This window comes from Pholis gunnellus (assembly GCF_910591455.1).
Source record: "Pholis gunnellus genome assembly, chromosome: 16".
In the NCBI taxonomy this organism is placed as follows: Eukaryota; Metazoa; Chordata; class Actinopteri; order Perciformes; family Pholidae; genus Pholis; species Pholis gunnellus.
The window spans coordinates 17,182,832-17,202,648 of NC_136543.1; the positions used below are offsets into that span (position 1 = coordinate 17,182,832).

The following is a 19,817-nucleotide window of genomic DNA, read 5'->3' on the forward strand; positions in this document are numbered from 1 at the left end:
TCCTCCCCGACCTTCCCCCTTCTCTCTCTCTCTCTCTCTGTGTGTGTGTGTGTGTGTGTGTGTGTTTTCTTGCCCGTCTTTTTATCTCGTCGCCGGCTGCTGGATGGCACTTTTCCCTCCACACTCTGCTGCTCTTCTTGGTTTAGCGCAGCTGTTACAACCCTTCTCGCTCGCTCACTTTTGCTCTGCTTTTTTTTTCCGCGCACACCCATGCTGACAAACGCACACTGTTCTTCTCCTTCCTCTCTTATGTAAAGTATCTTCTTTTTATTCTGTACCTTGCAAAGAAACACACACACACACACACACATAAACACACCTTGAGTCATATTCCAGTTCTCGCCACATAATCTCACACATCACCATTCTCACATTTGCACCCGCTCAGCGAACACACACACTCACACACTTTTACCCACTAGCTCTCCCCACCACACATATTGGTACACACCCTCTCTCCTCTCGCTCTCTTTTCCTCCCTCCCAGTTCTACACATTCCCTCTCTCCCTCAGCTCTCTCTCACTCTCTCTCTCTCATTCCTCATCTGCACCTCAGCTGAGTAACATGTTGCCTCGTCTGAGCGAAGCAGAAGCTGCCTCCTCCCCATCTTACTGACCAAACATAAAGAGCAAACAAGAAGGACAAGCAAGAGGAAGGGAACCGAAGTCTCGTCTCTCGCCTTCGATGTCCGACTACCTTCTCTGAGAGCAAGAGGAGGAGGTGGAGGAGAAAGATCTGTTTTCACACTTTCCTGACTCAGTTTGTGTCCTCGAGCAGAAGGAGCAGCGGAGGATGCAAGGAAGAGCCGAGGAGCTGAAAAGTTGTCTCTGTCACTCCACTGTCCATCCATCCCTCACTGCTGACCAAACTTTTGTTTTAAACGGAGAGGAGGAGAAGGTGAGGAGAGAAAAGGGGAGCGAAAGCATCCCTCACCCCGGTTACTTTTGTGTGCACGTGTTTTTGGTGAGAAAGAAAGCAGGACCATCCCTTCCAAAGGGCAGCTACCCATGTGGCAGGAGGCTCTGTGGACCCGCGGACGCTACCTGCTGGAGAAGAGCGATGGCGGCGAGGGTGCCGAGGGGCCCGAGAGCCTGGGAGACGGGTGCCCGGGGTTCCAGGGTGAGGTGTGCGTGGAGGACGAGAAGCCCCAGGACTGGCTGTACGAGTCCTACTACAGAATGAGCCAGCAGCATCCGCTGATCGTGTTCCTGTTGCTGATTGTCATGGGAACCTGCCTCGCGCTGCTGGCGGTGTTCTTCGCGTCAGGACTGGTGAGTGTGTGTGTGTGAGTGTGTGTATGTGTGTGTGTGAGTGTGTGTGTGTGTGCAAATTCTTGTGTACTTTGATGTTGAATATAAATGCAGCACATCAGTGCCAATAAACAGGAAATGTTATTACACAACAATAGTTGCAAACAACATCATCTGTGACTTGTTGAAATTTGGTCACGTTTACATGTTTTGCTCTCTTGTCATCAGCGATAAATACAATTACTGAGCCGGGCGAGGGGGGTTGATATTCTGATTAAAAACTCAGAATTTCCCTCCAAAAAAAGTAACTGAATATTCTCTCAGATTATCAAGTCACAAAGAAGGAACCACATGACTTCACAAGGTTGTGTTAGCTTGATAACACGTACACATTGTACACACAAAGTGGTACAATGTGTAGCAATGTCAGTTTTTTGGCTCATAAAATAATGAACATGACATATTCACATATTCGGAGAGGCACTCAGAGCTCGTCGTTACCATGAGAACACTACTTTAGGTGCAACGAAATTCGGACGGCCGCTGAATTTGTGAGTTTGTGAATTTCTGAGTTTTTTCTCGAAATTTTTTGATTTCTTTCCGGTAAATTTACAACTTAAATCTTGTAAATTCTGGGTTTGTTTTCTCTGAATATGACCCCACTCCCCCGGCTCCGTATTTATTTGTTATTTTATTTACAATGGACCTAATATTTTGTCTTAAAAATCACTTTTTTTTTAAATAACTAGGAAAATAACTTGGTAATTAAAGGTACAACTAAACTTTTTGAGTAATTCACTTCTTCACTTTCCTAAAGGGAGTTGAATAAGAAGACTCATTATGAAGCTGGAGCTCGCAGATAGTTAGCTTAGCATAGAGACTGGAAACAAGGGGAAACAGCTAGCCTGGTTCAGCTCAAGGAGCACTTCTAAATCTCACAAATTAACATGTTACATCTGTTTTGTTCAAAGGGCGGCACACAAAGATTATTATTACACACAGAGATTAATTAAGATTTTTTTAATAGATTTATATATATTTCATATGATATATACCGTATGTATATGTATTTGATATATATGTATATGTATTTGATATATATATATATATAATATTATAAGATAATGTCTCATTGTGCCGCTAAGCCATGGTGCTAATCACAGTAGCTGGTAATCAGCCTACCCTTCACATTGTCCTAATTGGTGTAGATTCTGCTGTGGCTATTACAGTAAACAGAAAATATTAAATGTCTGAATAACAACTCATTATGAAACGTCACGTTACCATAACAGCAGCTGCGAAGAAATTATTTTGAACATGGCAGGTGATGAAAAGACATTAGGAAAATCAATTTTAAGTGACTACTTCTACCAGAAACACTCCACGTGTTGATAATCCTGATGTATCCTGCTTCGGTGTAGACAAGAGGTAAACAGGACACGTCGCTGTCTTGCTGCCGCTGCGGTCTTGAGAAAGCTCTACACGATGCTTTGTCTTTAAGTGTTTGTGTGTAGCAGTTGTACTGCTGTGATAAGCCTTTTCCAATTTGCAGAGCTTACAGAGCACCAAGTTGTTGAGTCTCTTGTCTAAAATACTTCCACACTTTGGAGGATCAGAGGCGAGGATTTTTAGCTGAAGCTTGTTCTCAAGGGGAAAGCATGCTTTGACTGTGCGCAGCCACCATTACTGGCACACACACCGACACACATTATGCAAATACACTTTTGTCCAATCAGTGCAGAAACCAAAATGTAAAAATGTCAATATGTCGTGATGTGCCAGACGTTATTTTTCAGGCCAGCTGTTTCCCTCTGTTTCCAGTCTTTATGCTAAGCTAACTGGATGCTGTCTGTAGATTCTTGTTTATTGTACAGACATCAGTCGCTCAGCAAGACAGTAGTAGTGATAACCAGAATTACTGTCAGAGAGCAAGACTAGAGTTATATTTTTTTAACCAGATTGATCAAACAAATAAAATGCATTTCAAGACGTTTTTCAGAATAAAGTCCACTGTGTGTTTTTAAATGCTGTGGAATGCTGTACATTTCATTTACAGCACCATAAGAGATTCTGCATGGCTAAAAGCTATGTGTGCGATTATCATTCAGCAGATAGAGTCCCCCTCTCGTTAGGATCGCTAGGAATAAAAGAAGAGTTTCGGGTTGCACGAGACAGGGAGGCCTAAGTGCATGTGTGTGTGTCAACATAAGCGGCCGCGAAGCGGCACTTTAGATTGCAATGCCGTGTTTGCAGAGTGGATCAAGAGCGGGATGAGAGTTTAGTTAGCGGCTGTGTAGGTGTTGGTGCTTTCGTCAAGTGAAAAGTATTGTTTTGGACACAAACACTCAACCACGAACACAAGCTATTGTTCCTCGAGTCCTGCTTTTGTGTTTTTATGAAATAGCCGTACAAAAGGAAACCCACTCATTGCTTCGATTGTTGATGTTGTTTCAAAATAAGTGTTTTGCTTCTATATGTTGAAGGTGATCTGTAGACGTATTCTTTTCTCTCTGTGTGCGTCATGTGCTCTCAAAGTAGCGCCTGGAGGCCTTAAGGGCAAACTCCAATCAGACATTGAGGGGGACCAACCGGGTTGGGAGTAGGTGGCATCCTCCAAAATAGATTGACGGAGTGAAACGCAGATCATCCTTTAGTCAGTTACATCGACAAACACCCACCAGATCAACGGAAGCAGCACACTGGTTTATATATATATAACATCAGTGATGCTGTGGTCTAAACAGACTGTGTTGAAGCTGCGCAGTAGACCTGTGGGTGATCAACTGTTCACGGTGCGTTTTGAGTGACACAAAACGTTGGCACTCGCTCGCAAGACGCATGCACAGCTGGTGTGTTCACTGACATACGCCAACGGGATGAGTTTAGTGACCATCCAGTGTGTTTTGGAGATAACGCGGAAGGGTGAGGGGAGAAAATCTGCTTTCTTTTAGCTGTTGGAGGCATTTGATGACCCTCCGCCTCCAGCAGCGGTTAAGCACTTGCTCGAGGCTGTCACTAAAGTCCTGTTAACATTCAATTGAACTCCATATAACAGGGTCGTTCCGGGTGGACTTCCACCTAAATCGATTCCTTTGCCTCTATTTAAGACAGATCAATGGAGCTTATTGCCCCAGTTTGTCGATTGTATTTCCCGTTCTCTTCTTCTGGTGTGTCCTCAGGTTTACGATGTCCCTTCATCGTTTCTCCATCATTCATAATGTCAACCAAAATATATCATGTTTGTTCCTGATAAGTAACAGACAGACCTGTCTGTGGTTATGGAGTGGTTGTTCAGTGAGGCGCGTGTATTTATTACTGCTGGACAAAGAAGAATGGCAGGAATAAATAGAGGGTATAGGGCGGGTTTGGAGCTGGTAGCCGGGCAGTCGGAGGGAGGGGAGGATGTTGTTGTAATTGTTCTGGCTTTATCAGCGAGTCGGCAGAAACTGGAGTGAGTGAATGTGGAGTTTAAAAGACTCCTCCACCCTTACTGTGCAGTGTGTGTGTGTGTGTGTGTGTGTGTGTGTGTGTGTACATGTGTACACTTGCATGCGTGTTCATGTTTGTGACTGTTTGTGTTATTTGGGTGTGTCTCTGAGGAAGTCTCTCATTTCCTTCTTGGTTGCTTATCTGTATTTTTTTTTGTTTTTCAGAGAAAATAATTATAGTTTTTTCTTGTTGCCTTGAAGTTGTATTTTTGGGAATGTGTATAAGTATGCGTGTGTGTGTGTGTGTGTGTGTATTAGCATGCTCAAATGTGTGTGCGTCCAGACAGATTCGGTAGCAGTATGTTAAATTAATGAGGCACCATTAGACACTTTAATAGAGATCAATATTATCTGGTGATGAAACATAGGAAATCTATCAATGGTACAAAAAAAAAAGCATCTTTTATTGACTGCAATGTTCATTTCGGTTTATGGTCATTTGCAACACATTTTCATGATATATTAAAAGCATCGATTTTGTTCCATCTCAACGATAGATCGGTAGATGCAAGGCGGAGAGAGCTTTGTAATGATGGATCACCGGTCTGTTATTTAGGGGCAGGAAGGTGAATGAATGAGGTGAAACAGATGCTGAGGTGTGGTCAGAACACCACAAAGCACCAATGTGCTACACACAGATACGGAAACATGCTAAATTTAACATGGAAAAAAATGAGACTTTTTGTTCATTTTAACTGGATACACATTTTTTAGTACGTGCCATTACTAAGACAACCAATGCTACAAACAAACCAAGACTATTACAGTGTAATTTCACCCCCAGGTCAGAGCCTAAGTCCACCCACTGCTTGATTTTGAAAAATGCAAAAAAAGTTGGCAAAGGGCCTTAGAGGTGAAACCACGCCCACTTCCATAAAAATAATAAAATGGCGACATGGCATGGGGCACTGAGTTTGATTAATTTGCAGTTTCATCAGTTCACAAACGAGAGAAGAATTACACCTGTGGTCCGTCCGCCTCACTGTCTCAGAGACTACTTCTTCCGGAAGGGCAGCTGCAGTCTCCCTGCGGCGTGGAGCAGGTACCGGGTGGAATTAGCAAGCTTACGTTAGCTAAATGAGTAAAATCAAACAATTTAATGCTTCATCTACACACTCTTGTCTCAGCCTGGGAAAGCAATACTGATCCACCAGATTTTGTAACGTGCTGATGGCTTAATTTCCAGTACACAGAAAAGAGAGAACAGGCTTGTGTCATGACTAAGTAAAAACCATAGACGCTGTGGGGTAGCCTCATCCGAGCCTGGTGGTTTCCTTAAACTTCCATTGTTTCAAATGGCCAACAGGGGGCGACTGCTCTGGTTGCAAAAAGAAGTCCGATTGTACAGCGCACCATGACAGCTAAAGTGACTTTGTTGTGTAAAATAGATGGAGGGCCCCTTTTAAGGTTACATGCTGATTTTAAAACGCCAGATGTTTGTGATTTTTGAAAACAAGTACTGAAACTAAAATTCAGATTTTGTGAAATTCGTACTAATCGTAGAATACCCGCTTCTATTTCATGAATGTCATTACCATTTCCCCATGTATTTTACTAACTATCTTCACTGTCGGGAATTTCTGCTTGTATGAAGTGTTTCAAACTGGTCTGATCCTCTCAGCAGTCCCCTCCCACCGCCGTGCCCTGTGCCATGGATTACGAAATAACCATTTCTTCACAGTGCACTGATGAAGACCTCCCCTGGGGTGCTGTGATGAATGGATGTTAGATCACAAAGTTGAAATAATAAAACCTCTCAAGATCTCGGATATGGAAAGAGTCACAATACATCAATCGTGTATATGTATATATATATATATATATATATATATATATATGTATATTTAAATTAAGTCATATTTCAGGGCTGAGGAAAAACAGGACTGTAGAGTATCAAACTTTTTATCTCATGTTCTCTCATCTATCTATATTAGTTATCAGGACTCCAGAAAAGCTACATATTATGACTTCAAACATAGTTTTACAACATTTTGGGTCAAATGCTTGATGCTCTGCAACCTTTGACCTCCTCTCCACTGCAGACGGAGAGTTCAAGTAAAGGTTTGTTGATTGTTGATGATTTTAATAACCGAGCCGAGAGTGCTGCGTCGCCATGCATTATGAATATTCAACAGGCCCCAATAAATGGAAAGTGCATACACTACCATGATTTCAAGCAACACAAGCTTCCCCATATCCCTTTCTGGCATAATGTATTTGGTGTGTTGGGGTCCTTTCACCGCTGAATAATTAGATTACTGCATTTCTCTTTTTGTCGGCTGCTGCTGCAATGTCTCCCTGTTCCCCCTTTTTTCCTCCCAGTATAATAGCTGGATAAGCCAGACTGGGCTAAAAAAAGGAAATAATTGTTCTGGATGACAATGCAGTATATTATGGCAAGCCGGCACAATTCCCTCCCTCTGTGCCGTGTCGAGGGAAATGGCTTTAAATGGTTTCAAAAGGGTTTTAACAGGATTAGATGTCCTACAATCGAAAAATGTGCAAAGTCAAAATACTGACGTGGTGAGAGAACAGCTCTCTCCACTTCCTAACCTGCAGTTGTTTGCTTGTGTGTGAGCTTACAGTTTGTGCAAAATGTGTTTTGAGGCCAAAGGATGGGTCTTTGTCACCGACGTCCACTCAGGTATCCCTCCGGTGTTTGAGTTTGCAGTCTTGCTCACGTCCTCATTGGGATTCTCTCCGCGCTCCAGACTGACTGTATAGCTGGCGTGGCGTCAGCAGCAGTCAGATCCCATGGGAACCCCTCGCCAGACCCTGACTCATACATCGTGTTGCTACACTAATTCACAGCAAAATGCTCTCTTCCTGCATTTGTTCTATGTTCTCTGAAAATAGCAAAATAGCTTTTTGCTATTTTCAGCAAGCAGCTCCGAGTCAATAAACTGTCAAATCAGCTGCAAATTCAAGGTTGAGTCTGTGACATCTTTTCATTCTGTTCCATGAAAAGCTGCTCTACTGATTTGCATGTTGAGGGAATCAAACACATTTCTATGCCCACGCTGATGTTAATTTTTACTGTAAAATCAGTGACGTCTTAATCTCACAGTGGCTTGCTAATTCAACATGTACAGCTGCTGGACCTGTCAGTGCAATCATGACTTTGGAATAACTTTAAATGGTTTACGTGGGTGTCGGCTAGCATCAAGTCTGTGAAAGTGTGCGGAGTGTGTGGAAGCTCTCCGCCCTCTTTTTTTGAGCAAATTATGGTGATTTTGCTGCTGTTTCATAATTTACACAGCCTGAAGAGGACAAAAGGAGTTAGAGAGTGTTCTTACCCTCACCGCATAAGCGCGTGCGTGTTCGTGCGACGTGTTTGTGTGCGATGGGATTTTTGCATAGTAAAGATTTCAGTCAAAATCACAAGAGGTACTTTCCCCACAGAGTGTAGAGTTATGTGTCGGACACACACACAGGCAGAGGTTAGGGACAGGTCAAAAGGATGTAATTGCTAGGGATGAAGACATTAAAGGGAACTGAAAAGTGCTGAAGTCTCTTCCTGTTAACGCTACTAATGTGTCACATGACGCATATGAATCTAATCCCCTCTGTCTACCAAAGTTAGCATATATATGCTGGTATTTTAGACGCAGACAAACTCCCTAAAAATAGGCGATAGACTCCTTCCCCATTGCCAGTAGACGAGTACGCCTTCTTTCTGTTTTTAGTTTTTCTTGTGTGTCATGTTCATCGCCATGAGCACGCTGGAAAACAGGGTTAGTAAATATGATGAAGATGGTTTCTTTTTCTTGTTTTTATATCCGGTACATATTCAGTCTCTCTTTCAAACTCTCAGAGTCGATGATTGTTGGAAGAGTGGAGAGAATATCAAAAACAAATTTAACGAGTTTTATTTTGAATTGGGTCTGTTTTACAAAGATCAGCGAAGTAAAATGACTGTTTCTGTCAATGGAGTCTTGTAGCTTTGAGGAGAACATAACCTCTGTTTATTTTTTTCATCTAACTCTGTGAATTAAGGGTTTATTTCGACCAACAAGAGTAACTGTGGAGAGGCTAACCAGGACGAGTTTAATTTGGCTTCCGTCGAGTTTGAATGAAGCGTGTTTCAATGTAAGGTAAAATGAATGTTGTGTGACTGGAGTCTGGTGGCTTTGAGAAGAGCATACACATTTAATTGCATGTTTTGTACGTTGAATATATTAATTCTTCACATAGCACCACGCCGATAAATACCTACCTCATTGTCCTGGGAATAAAGCCGAATGTAACCTTTAAGATAAAAGCCAGGCGTTAGTTGGTGTCTTGTGTTTTTCTTTCGCCAAGTGGGAAAGGCGCTTATTATAAGTTTGTGTGGTCTCAATATTGAGAACATTTCATTAACCCAAAAACCATCCACACAACCATGAATGTTTGGGGAAAATATGAGTGTGATTGTGACACTGAGGAAATACACAGTCAAGTTTCCTTATTAAACAAAAGACAAATTCTCACAGTTACGGGATTATTTGCACTTATTTGTTTAGGTTTTTTTTGGCAACAATCAAGATCTTCACAAGGCAGAGTAAAGCAAATTATGGCGCCAACATATAAGAAAGAAACTTAACTGCCTTGTAAGGAAAACCTTCAGCCAGATTTGTCTCTCTTAAATGTACATCATACTGAACTGTAAACATGATGAAGTGAGTATGAGAAAGAGGCTGTCGAGGATGAGGAGGCGGGTGAGGGAGGTCTGGTCGGAGTCAAAGAGAGAGAGAGAGAGAGAGAGAGATAGTGTGTGTGTATGTGTGTGTGAGTGTGTGTTGACAGCTACTAAATGCTGACTTTGACAGTGTGAGTGCAGAAGTGATGCTGTAGCACATTCTCTGGGCCCAGACAGTCTGTCTGCCGAACTGTGTGCCGTCTGTTCATCAATTTGTGTGTGTGTGTGTCGTGTTGTAGTTCTATCTTTATGAGGACTGTGTGTCCTCACTAGGACACTAAACTAGGGAGAATTCTCCAGAAGTGAGCACCTTTTTGTATAATTTTGACCTTGTTTTTGGGGTTTAAGATTAAAGGAATGTTTTTGGTTAACCTAATCTGTAATAAGTATGGTCCTCCATGCTAATATTGTAGCATACAATGTGCTGAGGTCTAACATTATTCATGTCTACAAATGCACTCAGTGGACAGCCCAGTCACAAGGGAAAATTTGGCATTTTACGTTTCTGCAAACCACAGATACGGTAAATGTGTGCAGAGAAAGTGACGAATCACAACGCACAGCCCACCGAGCAAGTGACATAGTACATAGAGCAGGCGACGACCTCCAGCTGTGAAAAAGTGAAGCCAATGCATTATTTCTAATGGCCAGCAGGGGGCGACTCCTCTAGTTGCAAAAATAGGTCAGATTGTATAGAAGTCTATGAGAAAATGACTTTACTTCTCTCTTGATTTATTACCTCAGTAAACATTGTGAACATGAGTTTATGGTCTCAATCTCTAGTTTCAAGTCTTCTTCAATACAGCATGATGTTCATTTAGTAAATGACGGTCCATTTAGAGTAAATGATAAACAGGTCGCTACCAAAAACGTCTTATTCAGTGTGTTGTACTCCAACCTCTCTTGTCTCTTTTGCTTCCAAAAAACCCAGATGTCAACGGCCAAAATGAAAAACTTGATGCTTAAAAACGACAGTCCACAAACCAATAGGTGATGTGGAGCGGCCGTTACTGAAAGTAGCATGATATTAAAACGAGCATAAATGAGAAAGTATACAGGAGTAGGTGGGAGGGGTTGTGGACGGGTCTGTTGGGGCAACAGGTCAAACAAACACAGAACTTTCACCCAGGAAGCCGCTGCTCATGTCCCGAGTGAAACCAAAAGTGAACGTTGAGTTTGTGTTTGTGATGTAACATTGTTACGTAACCTTACATAAGAAAGTCTGCCCTGGTTGCTATTTATCTACCCTTGTTATGTTGTTATGCTAGTTTCAAATCTGTGTGTTACCAGATTGTGAAAGTGTTCAAGTCACCAAACCTGAAACTCTATAAACAAATAATTCTTTCTTTCTCTCTCTCTTTCTTTAGAAAACAGAAGAGCACTTGACGTTCTTGATCACGGTTCCCGCTGCTCTCTTCCTCTTCCTGTCCATCTTCATCCTCGTCTGCATCGAGTCGGTCTTCAAGCGGATGCTCCGGCTCTTCTCTCTCCTTATATGGGCCTGTCTGGTCACTATGGGTTATCTGTTCATGTTCTCTGGAGGGATACTCAGCCCCTGGGACCAGGTAGATACTCTTGATTTAACACAGATTCAGACTAAAGGAAGCGTCTCATTTCTAGCTGATCATTTATTTTGCCGCTGAAATAACTGTTGCTAGCTGATTTCTTTAACACCTTTAGTACCTAGCTAATTCAGCTAATGTTAGCTTATTGAGCTGGTGCAAAACACCGTCTCTGAGGCTGACTTCTTAATGTTTCCATCTGACCCTTTTTGAAATACGAACTCTGTAACGGGGTCTTGAATATTCTCTAGATGGCTACAAGCGTGATATTATAATAATGAAGCGCTGACGCTGAACCTGCGTGTCTCAGCTGACAAGTCAGCATCCTCATCAGTGGATGGTCCATGTAGAAGACACAGCACTGCACATCCTGCAACCTAGAGCTTGTTAGCCCTCGTGTAGTGGCAGCTTGTTAAAAACCTTCTTTGCCACGAACTGCATTGAAAGGAACCAACTCCAATCGTCCAATAGCATGACCAACTACAAGAGCACAAGTCTCAGTAGAAGAACATTCTGCAACGTGACCAGCTATCCTAAATCTAATTTACATTGAATATTTTAAATGGCGTAACAATTTAATTTGACAAAAAATTGTAAGCAATACAACATGGCTTTTGCATCATTGTGAGTATGACAGGGAGAAGATGAGGTTGTTATAACAAGACCCGGGAAATACTACGCAGTAAATGTTTTGTAACCTGTAAAACCATAAAACGATGTGGCATGAAATGCCCCTATCCGTGGAAGTAATGCCTGATTAGGTTACTACTGCAGTAAGATAGTTAGCTGGACATGTTTGCAGCTTACATGAGTGAAGACAAACACACTATTTAATCCATACCTCACATTGCAGCTCTTGTATCTTTGGTTTTGCAGACAGCAGAAAATATGTCACCATCTAAATCGCTTTTTCTACATCCCCCATAGACCTCATTTAGAGATATCCAAAGCTTGACAGGCCTGCCGTTCCTAATTAAGGTTGTGAAGCTGTGATGGGAGAATCATTGTTCAGGGTAGGGGTTCTGCAAATTTTCAATAAATAGCAAAAGAAAAAAATCATGACCGGCATGGTCGAGGGAAACAACAATTCACACATTCAGATACAGGCAAGGGAAAAAAACCAAAACAAAACAGAACACATTACTGTAACTGCAAAGAAAATGCCCCAAAACTCACAGCAGTCGGCTACTAACTTAAAGGCATACTCTAGCTATTTATCATTACACTCCCATGAAGTTGGAGAAATAAACAGTATTGGTCAACATGGAATGAACAGAGACTAAAGAGTGCAAGCAAAAGCATGTTTATTAGACTCTTAAGTGCTTGGTAAATGACTCATTGACGCAAACAATTAAATGAGTACATGACTAAGAATAATCACACTTAATAATTGAAGTCTGACATTTTGACACACGCATATGTGCTCATGAGTGATTGCATATTATTTTTTTTACAATCTGTTCGTCAGTTTAGGTGCACCTTTGTATATGCATGCATTGCATGATTGTGTGTGTGTGTGTGTGTGTGTGTGTGAGCAGTCAAGGGTGCAGAATTAGTTCTCCGTGTGACACGTGTTAATGAAGCCTGATGAGAGCTGGAGGTGAGCAGATCAGCAGACAGACACATTAGTTCTCAGTGCCAGACTCATTCTCGCTCCGTCTCAGGAATCCTATTCTCTCAATCTAGCGCCCTGTCCCCCCTTATTCATCAAAGCCCATTACACCTGCTTCCTCCTCTACTGTTAAGACCCCCCCTCCTCCATCCACCCACCACACCATACCATCCTCTTCCCCCCTTTTCCCTCCCCTTCACGCCATCCCTCCCTCCTCTCGGGTGGAGATATTTTTATCATCAGCCACCTGTGAGAGCATAATCATTCTGCATTATTTATCGCTCTATTCTGCTCCCATCACTCCCCCACTTATACCCACATCCATCTATCCATCCATTCATCCATTCATCCATCCATCTATCCATCCATTCATCCATTCATCCATCCATCCATCCATCCGTCTCTCTGTCTATCTATCTATCATTGTGAACAGAAATCACCACTATAGATGACAAATAACAAAATAAAAGAAAATGGTTGATGATAATAAATATTTTAGTTTATTAGCTATTGGCCTAGAAATATTCTGGTAAATAATTGTGAAAAACGTAAAACTGTGATATTTCTTCTGACAATAATCGTGATATCAAAATATATCATATTGTGACATCACTAATCTATACATCTCTCTATTTATTTATATGCATATATATATATATATATATATCTTTCTCTCCGTCTATTTGTCTGTCTGTCTGTCGACTGTCTATATCTCTATATCTCTTTCTCTTTATTATCTCTCTCAAGCAATCTCTCTTTCTACCTCTCTATGTCTCTGTTTTTCCATCTCCCAGGCAATTTTAGTTTACGTGAAGAAAGAAAGAAAGACAGAAAGAAATATAGAAATCCGGTGAAAAGAGAACATCTGTATTGGCTGCCTGCTCCCCGTGAGTTGGATTGATTGTGATTGCTGAGAGAACAGCACGTCTGGTGGAGCACACGGAGCTCATAACAGCGAAGGCCTCAAAGACAGAGTGAGCGAGAGGGAAGGGGTGAGATAAAGAGAAGCTGGTGCTTCTGCTCTCTCATTCACTTTTAGCCCCTCCACCTCAAACATGCTCCCCTGCTCACCTTACCTTTTGTACACAAACAAAAATAAGGTGCGCAGGGGAGCATGCCTAAATACGCTCATAAATGCCAAAGTGAGCAAAGAGCAAACATTTTCTGATGTGGGTATTCAAGCATGTGTGTGTGTGGAGGCAAGGGAGCATGTGCTGCTTTTGTCTGAAACACAGAGGAGGGTTGAGAGCAACTAAAAAAAAAAAAAAAGTAATCGAAGACGCTGAAGTGAGATGATGGCTTTGGCTCCCATCTTGGAGGTGTATTAGGATTCAGGCCAGAGTGCTGTGGAGGTGGGAGTGTGTCTGGCTGCAGGTGACGCACCCGAAATTGGACCGACCACAGCGACCCCAAACAGTTCTCTCCAACTGCCCTCTGTCCTCCGTTGTTTTTCAGAGTTGGGAGTCCGGGGTTAGGAGTTGAAGGTTACGGCAACATGTCCAGGACCTCCAAAGTACCACATCTGCTCTGTTGGTTACCCGAGCAACAGAAAGCCTACTCAAAAACACCCTCCTCGCTGCTCTCCGTGTCCAGGTCCTCTTTTACGAGGAGCTCGGTCAACAGTCACTTACATCTAATGCTCTAGTCACGTTTTGCCTGATAAAACACTGCTTGTCAGTGGTAGGAGTAACAATTTCCTTGCAACGCTTCACCAGGTAACCCGTCACTGCAAGTAATGTTTATAATGTTGACGTCATAAACGCTGCGCTTCGTATTGGAGAGCTTCTCCCAGCTAGCACTCGCTCAAAGGAACCAAAAGACTTAGAAATGTAAGACAAATGTATCCAAATTTAAATATGAATATGCATATGTATAATAACACGCAGTGGCGGAGGAAGTATTCAGATCCTTTATTTATGTAACAGTAACAATACTACACTGTAAAAAAGTATGTAAGTATAACTGGAAAAAAAAAAAAAAAAAAAAATATATATATATATATATATATATATATATAAAAGTACTCAGAGCAGAAAAATGTCCTCCGTGACTGTTATACTATTATATATTTCATCATTACACTAATACTTCTCATACGTTATTAATGTAAAAGCAACCAATGATTGTTTTCATTATGGATTCATTTGTAAAATCTCTGAAATTTGTGAAAAGTGCTGCCACAGCTACTTTACTACCTTCACAATGTTTTTATCCAATAGACCAAACCTCAAAATGATTCATAAATGATTAAAATGATCAAATTGAAATCTTCACATTTGAGGTGTTATAACTATAAAATGCTTTTATATGAAAAATGACTGAAACAATTACTTTGAATGTTGCTCTTATTGAAAAACTAAAGTAACTAGTAACAAGCTTAAAAAACAAAGTAGTAAAATGAACTTTATTTCCCTCTGAAGTAGTTTAGTAGAAAGTTGCATAAAAAGAGAAGTTAAAAAATACAGAAGTACAGTGTTTGAGTAGATGTGCTCTGTTATGTCCAGCAAGATCAATGGTCAGGGTTATTTTTTCTTTTGAAAAATCGGATTCTCGAAGCTGTCACTCAGCAGATTCCTGTTTGCAGACCGACTCTCTGAACCTCAAAGACACAGGAAATCAACAGACAGACAGGAAGGTCGGAGTTCATCTGGTGTCGCAGTTGAAACTGTGACCCGTTTGTGCCGGCCGCCACCAAAGCCACCATAACAGGAAGGGGTGGACTGACGGCGGGGGAAATGGGTGGGGATGAAACAGAGGGTTAGGGCACAAGGTATCAGTGAGTAGGAAACACGCATCTATGCACAGCAAACAGGAACATGCACACAGGTGTGAGAGGCTTTGATGGAAACCTGGACTAAAAACAAGCATTTTCATTCCCATATGGAAAGAGATATTCGAGATATCATTGTATTATACCCATTTTTTTGATTATGTAAGGAATACTTCAGACCAAAAACGACCATTCGTGTATCAATTACTCACGCCGTGTTACCTTGAATTCTCGAAGAAAACTTAGTTTTTCTGGCAAACCTCCACGTGGAGCGGAGAATCAAAACACGGAAGAAATCTTAATGAATTGAAGTAAACGGGGGCCACATTTAACAACAACAAAACAAAATAAAAACATCTTATTTACAAGCTCGAACACAACTAGTGCAGTATAATCCAAGTGTAATTTATCTAGTCATATGCTCGGTAGTTGCCAAACAAATGCATCTTCGCTAAAGCAGGCAGGCAGCCATTAGCACGCCCGAGCATTTGTGAGACTGTTTATGCAGTATTGAAGTGTAGTAAGACTTTAGATGAGATGATGCATGTGTTGCATTCGACTGGATGAATTGAGACTTGGATCATACTGCACGAGCTGGTTGAAAGTTCGTCAACGGATGTTTTGATATAGTATTGCTGTTTTTAAATACGGCCCCCCCCCCCCCGTTCACTTTAATTCATCAAGAATTTTCTCTGTTTTTTAATTCTTCGTTCACCATGGAGGCATGTGAGGAAAAACAAAGTGACCCGGGGTGAGTAATTGATATACAAATGTTAATTTAGTGGGTGCAGTATATTTTTTTTAATTGCTGAGTGAGCAGCCCACACATCTTTTAAAAATGTATCATAAGATCAGCTTTACTGTGGGCAGCCCGGTTAACGCTTCTGTATTTAGGCAGAAAGCAGACAAAGAGGAATGATGCAGCAGAAATCTCTGATGGGACTCGAACCACAGCCACTTTTGAGATCGATATTTGGACGTTGCTGTGGTCACTTTTTGGCATTACTGCACAAAAGCACCAACGTGGTTTACGTCCGATGTGTTTAATATCAGGGAATGCATTTACTATCCACTGTGCTTGCAGTTCTGTGAATCAGACAAAGCGACGCTGAAGCACGATGGTCTTGTTTGTTGCCTGCACATTTCTCTCCAGCACTAGCTGAATTATTTAACGCTCTCTATTTAGATTTACAGGCAGAGGAAAAAGCTACAAAGTTGGAAAAAAAATCACAAGAGCTTTAAACATCTGGATATTTCTCCCTGTTTCCAGGTGTCCTTCTTCCTGTTCATCGTGTTCGTTGTCTACACCATGCTGCCCTTCTCCATGAGAGGAGCCATTATCGCCAGCGCCATCACCTGCTTCTCGCACACCGTCACCCTCAGCATCTGTCTGGCCTCCACCGTCACTGAACTGGAACCACTGGTCTGGCAGGTAACACAGATAATTGCTCACCTTAAACCCAACTGTTGGAAATTCACACAACTTCCTGCTTCTGTGGTCAACGTGGCCAAGAAGTCTCTGCTTTGAGCTTCCTGTTTTGTTTTTTTTCTGAAGGCCTAAAAATGATTACTTCAATGCACTATTAGCTGCAGGGTTAGTTTCTAAAAACTACGGTTTTATGCATGATTAAAAAAGAATGAGGTACAACTTTTTAATCAAGGCCTGGGTTGTAAAACTGTCAACCTTTTCTGTATCGTGGCGACGCATCACATTCAGCAAAACCTCCAGAGTCAAATAAACTGCCTTTTAATGTACTCGGGGAACAAGGTTTTAAAACACTGGGTCTAAATGAACGCACTGTTGATCGCACAAAGCAGGAACCTTGAAATGCTTCTATACACCACACAGATGAGACAATTATAACATTTAAATTAAGATACAGAAACATGCCAGATAACACTCAAAGTAGATAGAAAACATTGTTTTTGCATCACGTGCATGTCTGAGGCCAACACACACACACACACACACACACAGCGGCTCTTTCTAATCAACCATCACAGTAAACACACTGATAACACTCAAATCACGATAGTCTGTCTCTCTCTCTCTCACACACACACACACACACATACAAAGTGGAAAAGCACACCAACAATAAAACATGCTCGGAGACACTCATTTCCCCTGGATACAGCACCGAGGACAACCTATTGATATGCAAGGCCACATTTTAAAGAGCTTGAGGTTTACATAGTGGTGGAAAAGCGTAGTCAACGTGTGTGATCTGGTTTTTAAGAGGTGATAATGTGGGCTTAAGTGGAGGGAGTTAGATACAGGGGAAATTACACATACAGGCATATCTGGAACACGCATCACCTCCGAGCATTATTTTAATGCCTCATTCTTTGTGTGTGTATGTGGTGTATGTGGCAGATCTTAGCCAATGTGATCATCTTCACCTGTGGTAACCTGGCCGGGGCGTACCACAAACACCTGATGGACCTGGCTCTCAAGCAGACCTACCAGGACACCTGCAACTGCATCAAGTCCCCCATTAAACTAGAGTTTGAGAAGCACCAACAGGTACACACACACACACACACACACACTCAAAGATGGATTTTAAATGAATGTGTGATTAAACTCTGGTTTAATGTGACACATTAAAGATGGTGCTCCTGATTTTTGTTAAAATAAAAATATCAATACCAGACTACAGAATGGAACAAATAACAATCTATCTAATACCTGAGTTACAAAGATACGGACTATGAAACTATAAATCACAAATAGTTTTGTCTGAATCGGCCCCCAATGACGAGCATTAAAAGCCCATTAAACGAGATTGGGAGCATTTCTATTGCTTCTCAACACGGCGGCGCCTGAGCCAGCAGCTGGTCGCTAACGGTGCTAACGGTGCTACCGGCGCTAACAGCACAAACTACTGCGCATTCGCTGACAAAGCTGACAGTGTTTAGCTGAGGGGGAACCAGAGGGTGGGTGCTAACGACACACACACAGATGGAGAGCGACATTATTCCTCTAAATCTTCACATAATGAATTGTTCTTTCATTGCTCCTTTAAGAACAACTATATAGAAATAGACAATGTTCTCGCCGATGGTCTCGTCTGCTTGTGTGGGTCATACAGAGGCATCAGTAAGTTCCTAGTAACTTTAACTTATTAATCTCTGTACACTCAGTGCAACTTCTCCTTATTTTAGCTCTAGGTATGGCTGTTGGTTGGTCGGTTCGTGACCTTTTGGATAGATTGCTTTGAAATTTGTAAGAATTGTAATAGTTTCGGTGATCCCTTGACTTCTTATCTCTTGTTTTTTTTCCAATACAAACCTGCAAAAAGTAATGAACCGCTGCTGCTGCTGCTGCTGCCTATCTTAGCCGGTTCTCTCTTGAGAAAGAGTTTTCTACTCTCAATCGGACCTTTATGGGTTGTATAAAGGTTAAAAGAATTGGCAAATGTTAGCATGCTAACACGCTAAACTAATATGGTGAACATTATGAACATTGTGAGTATGTTAGCATACTGACTCACAGCCGCTTGGCTGTAGACTCTCCCTGTTATTCCTGCCTCTCTCTCAGAGCCACACTTACCGCATAAGAGACCAAATTCAGTTAATTTATTGGCAAAATAGTTTTATCAGGGATGAGGAGTTGGAAAGTTGTCTCTAAAGAGGCATTATGCTGTGACATTTGCTTGACATTAGCCATTCTCTCCGACCAGGGAAATGACACATGAAGTTATATATTAATAAGTGGTGGTCCACTCAGTAGGGACTAGCTGGGGTTATCTTTTTAGTAATTTCTTACTAATGGTGAACTACATAATTTATCATTACTATATTATATATAGATATGTAAGTAGAAGAAGAAGAGTATGTAGAAATATTACAAATACCTCATAATGTGCAAATATATATGAACTTTATTATTTAAAAAATGTATGACATGGTACATTATGTCACCTTTGATTTTAACATGGCACTTTTGTGTGATTTGTGTCAGTTAGTCTTGATTTTAATGTTACTTACTGTTACTAATTAAAGTCTTTGTTTGTACGACTGTGTATCTACTGTATGTGCAGCACTTTGGGCAACTTTTGTTGTATTTTAAAATGTGCTATACAAATACGTTTTGATTGATTGATTTATTCTACAAAAGGGATGAAATCATATGTGAAAAAAATATATATTTTCATTTGAATTCAGATTTATTACCACCGGTCAGTTACACATTTTTGGGTTATAGATGGTATTTGAATAACAGGAATCTGCCTATAGCAACAATCTTCATGTTGAATTTGTTCACTGGCATGTTTCTGTGCACTTGTGTGTGTGTGTGTGTGTGTGTGTGTGTGTGTGTGTGTGTGTGTGTGTGTGTGTGTGTGTGTGTGTGTGTGTGTGTGTGTGTGTGCGCGCGTGTGAGGATGCACGCAAATGCAAGTGCAAAACTAAACAACACAGAATCTCATTCAATGGCTGATTACAAATCACTT

The 19,817-nt window shown here is 41.4% G+C and overlaps 1 protein-coding gene across 3 annotated transcripts in view; it reads left to right on the plus strand.

The window, feature by feature from the left end:
• Positions 1 to 1,007: 1,007 nt before the first annotated feature.
• Positions 1,008 to 19,817, plus strand: part of LOC306708723 (adenylate cyclase type 2-like) — a gene marked incomplete at its 5' end in the record, with an annotated part of 45,878 nt that continues 27,068 nt past the window's right edge. For all 3 annotated transcript variants that reach the window (XM_079176641.1, XM_079176642.1, XM_079176643.1), the window contains 4 exons: positions 1,008 to 1,271; positions 10,784 to 10,981; positions 16,631 to 16,792; positions 17,738 to 17,887. In XM_079176641.1, the coding sequence (XP_079032767.1) occupies positions 1,008 to 1,271; positions 10,784 to 10,981; positions 16,631 to 16,792; positions 17,738 to 17,887 (774 nt within the window). The remainder of the gene's footprint in view (positions 1,272 to 10,783; positions 10,982 to 16,630; positions 16,793 to 17,737; positions 17,888 to 19,817) is intronic.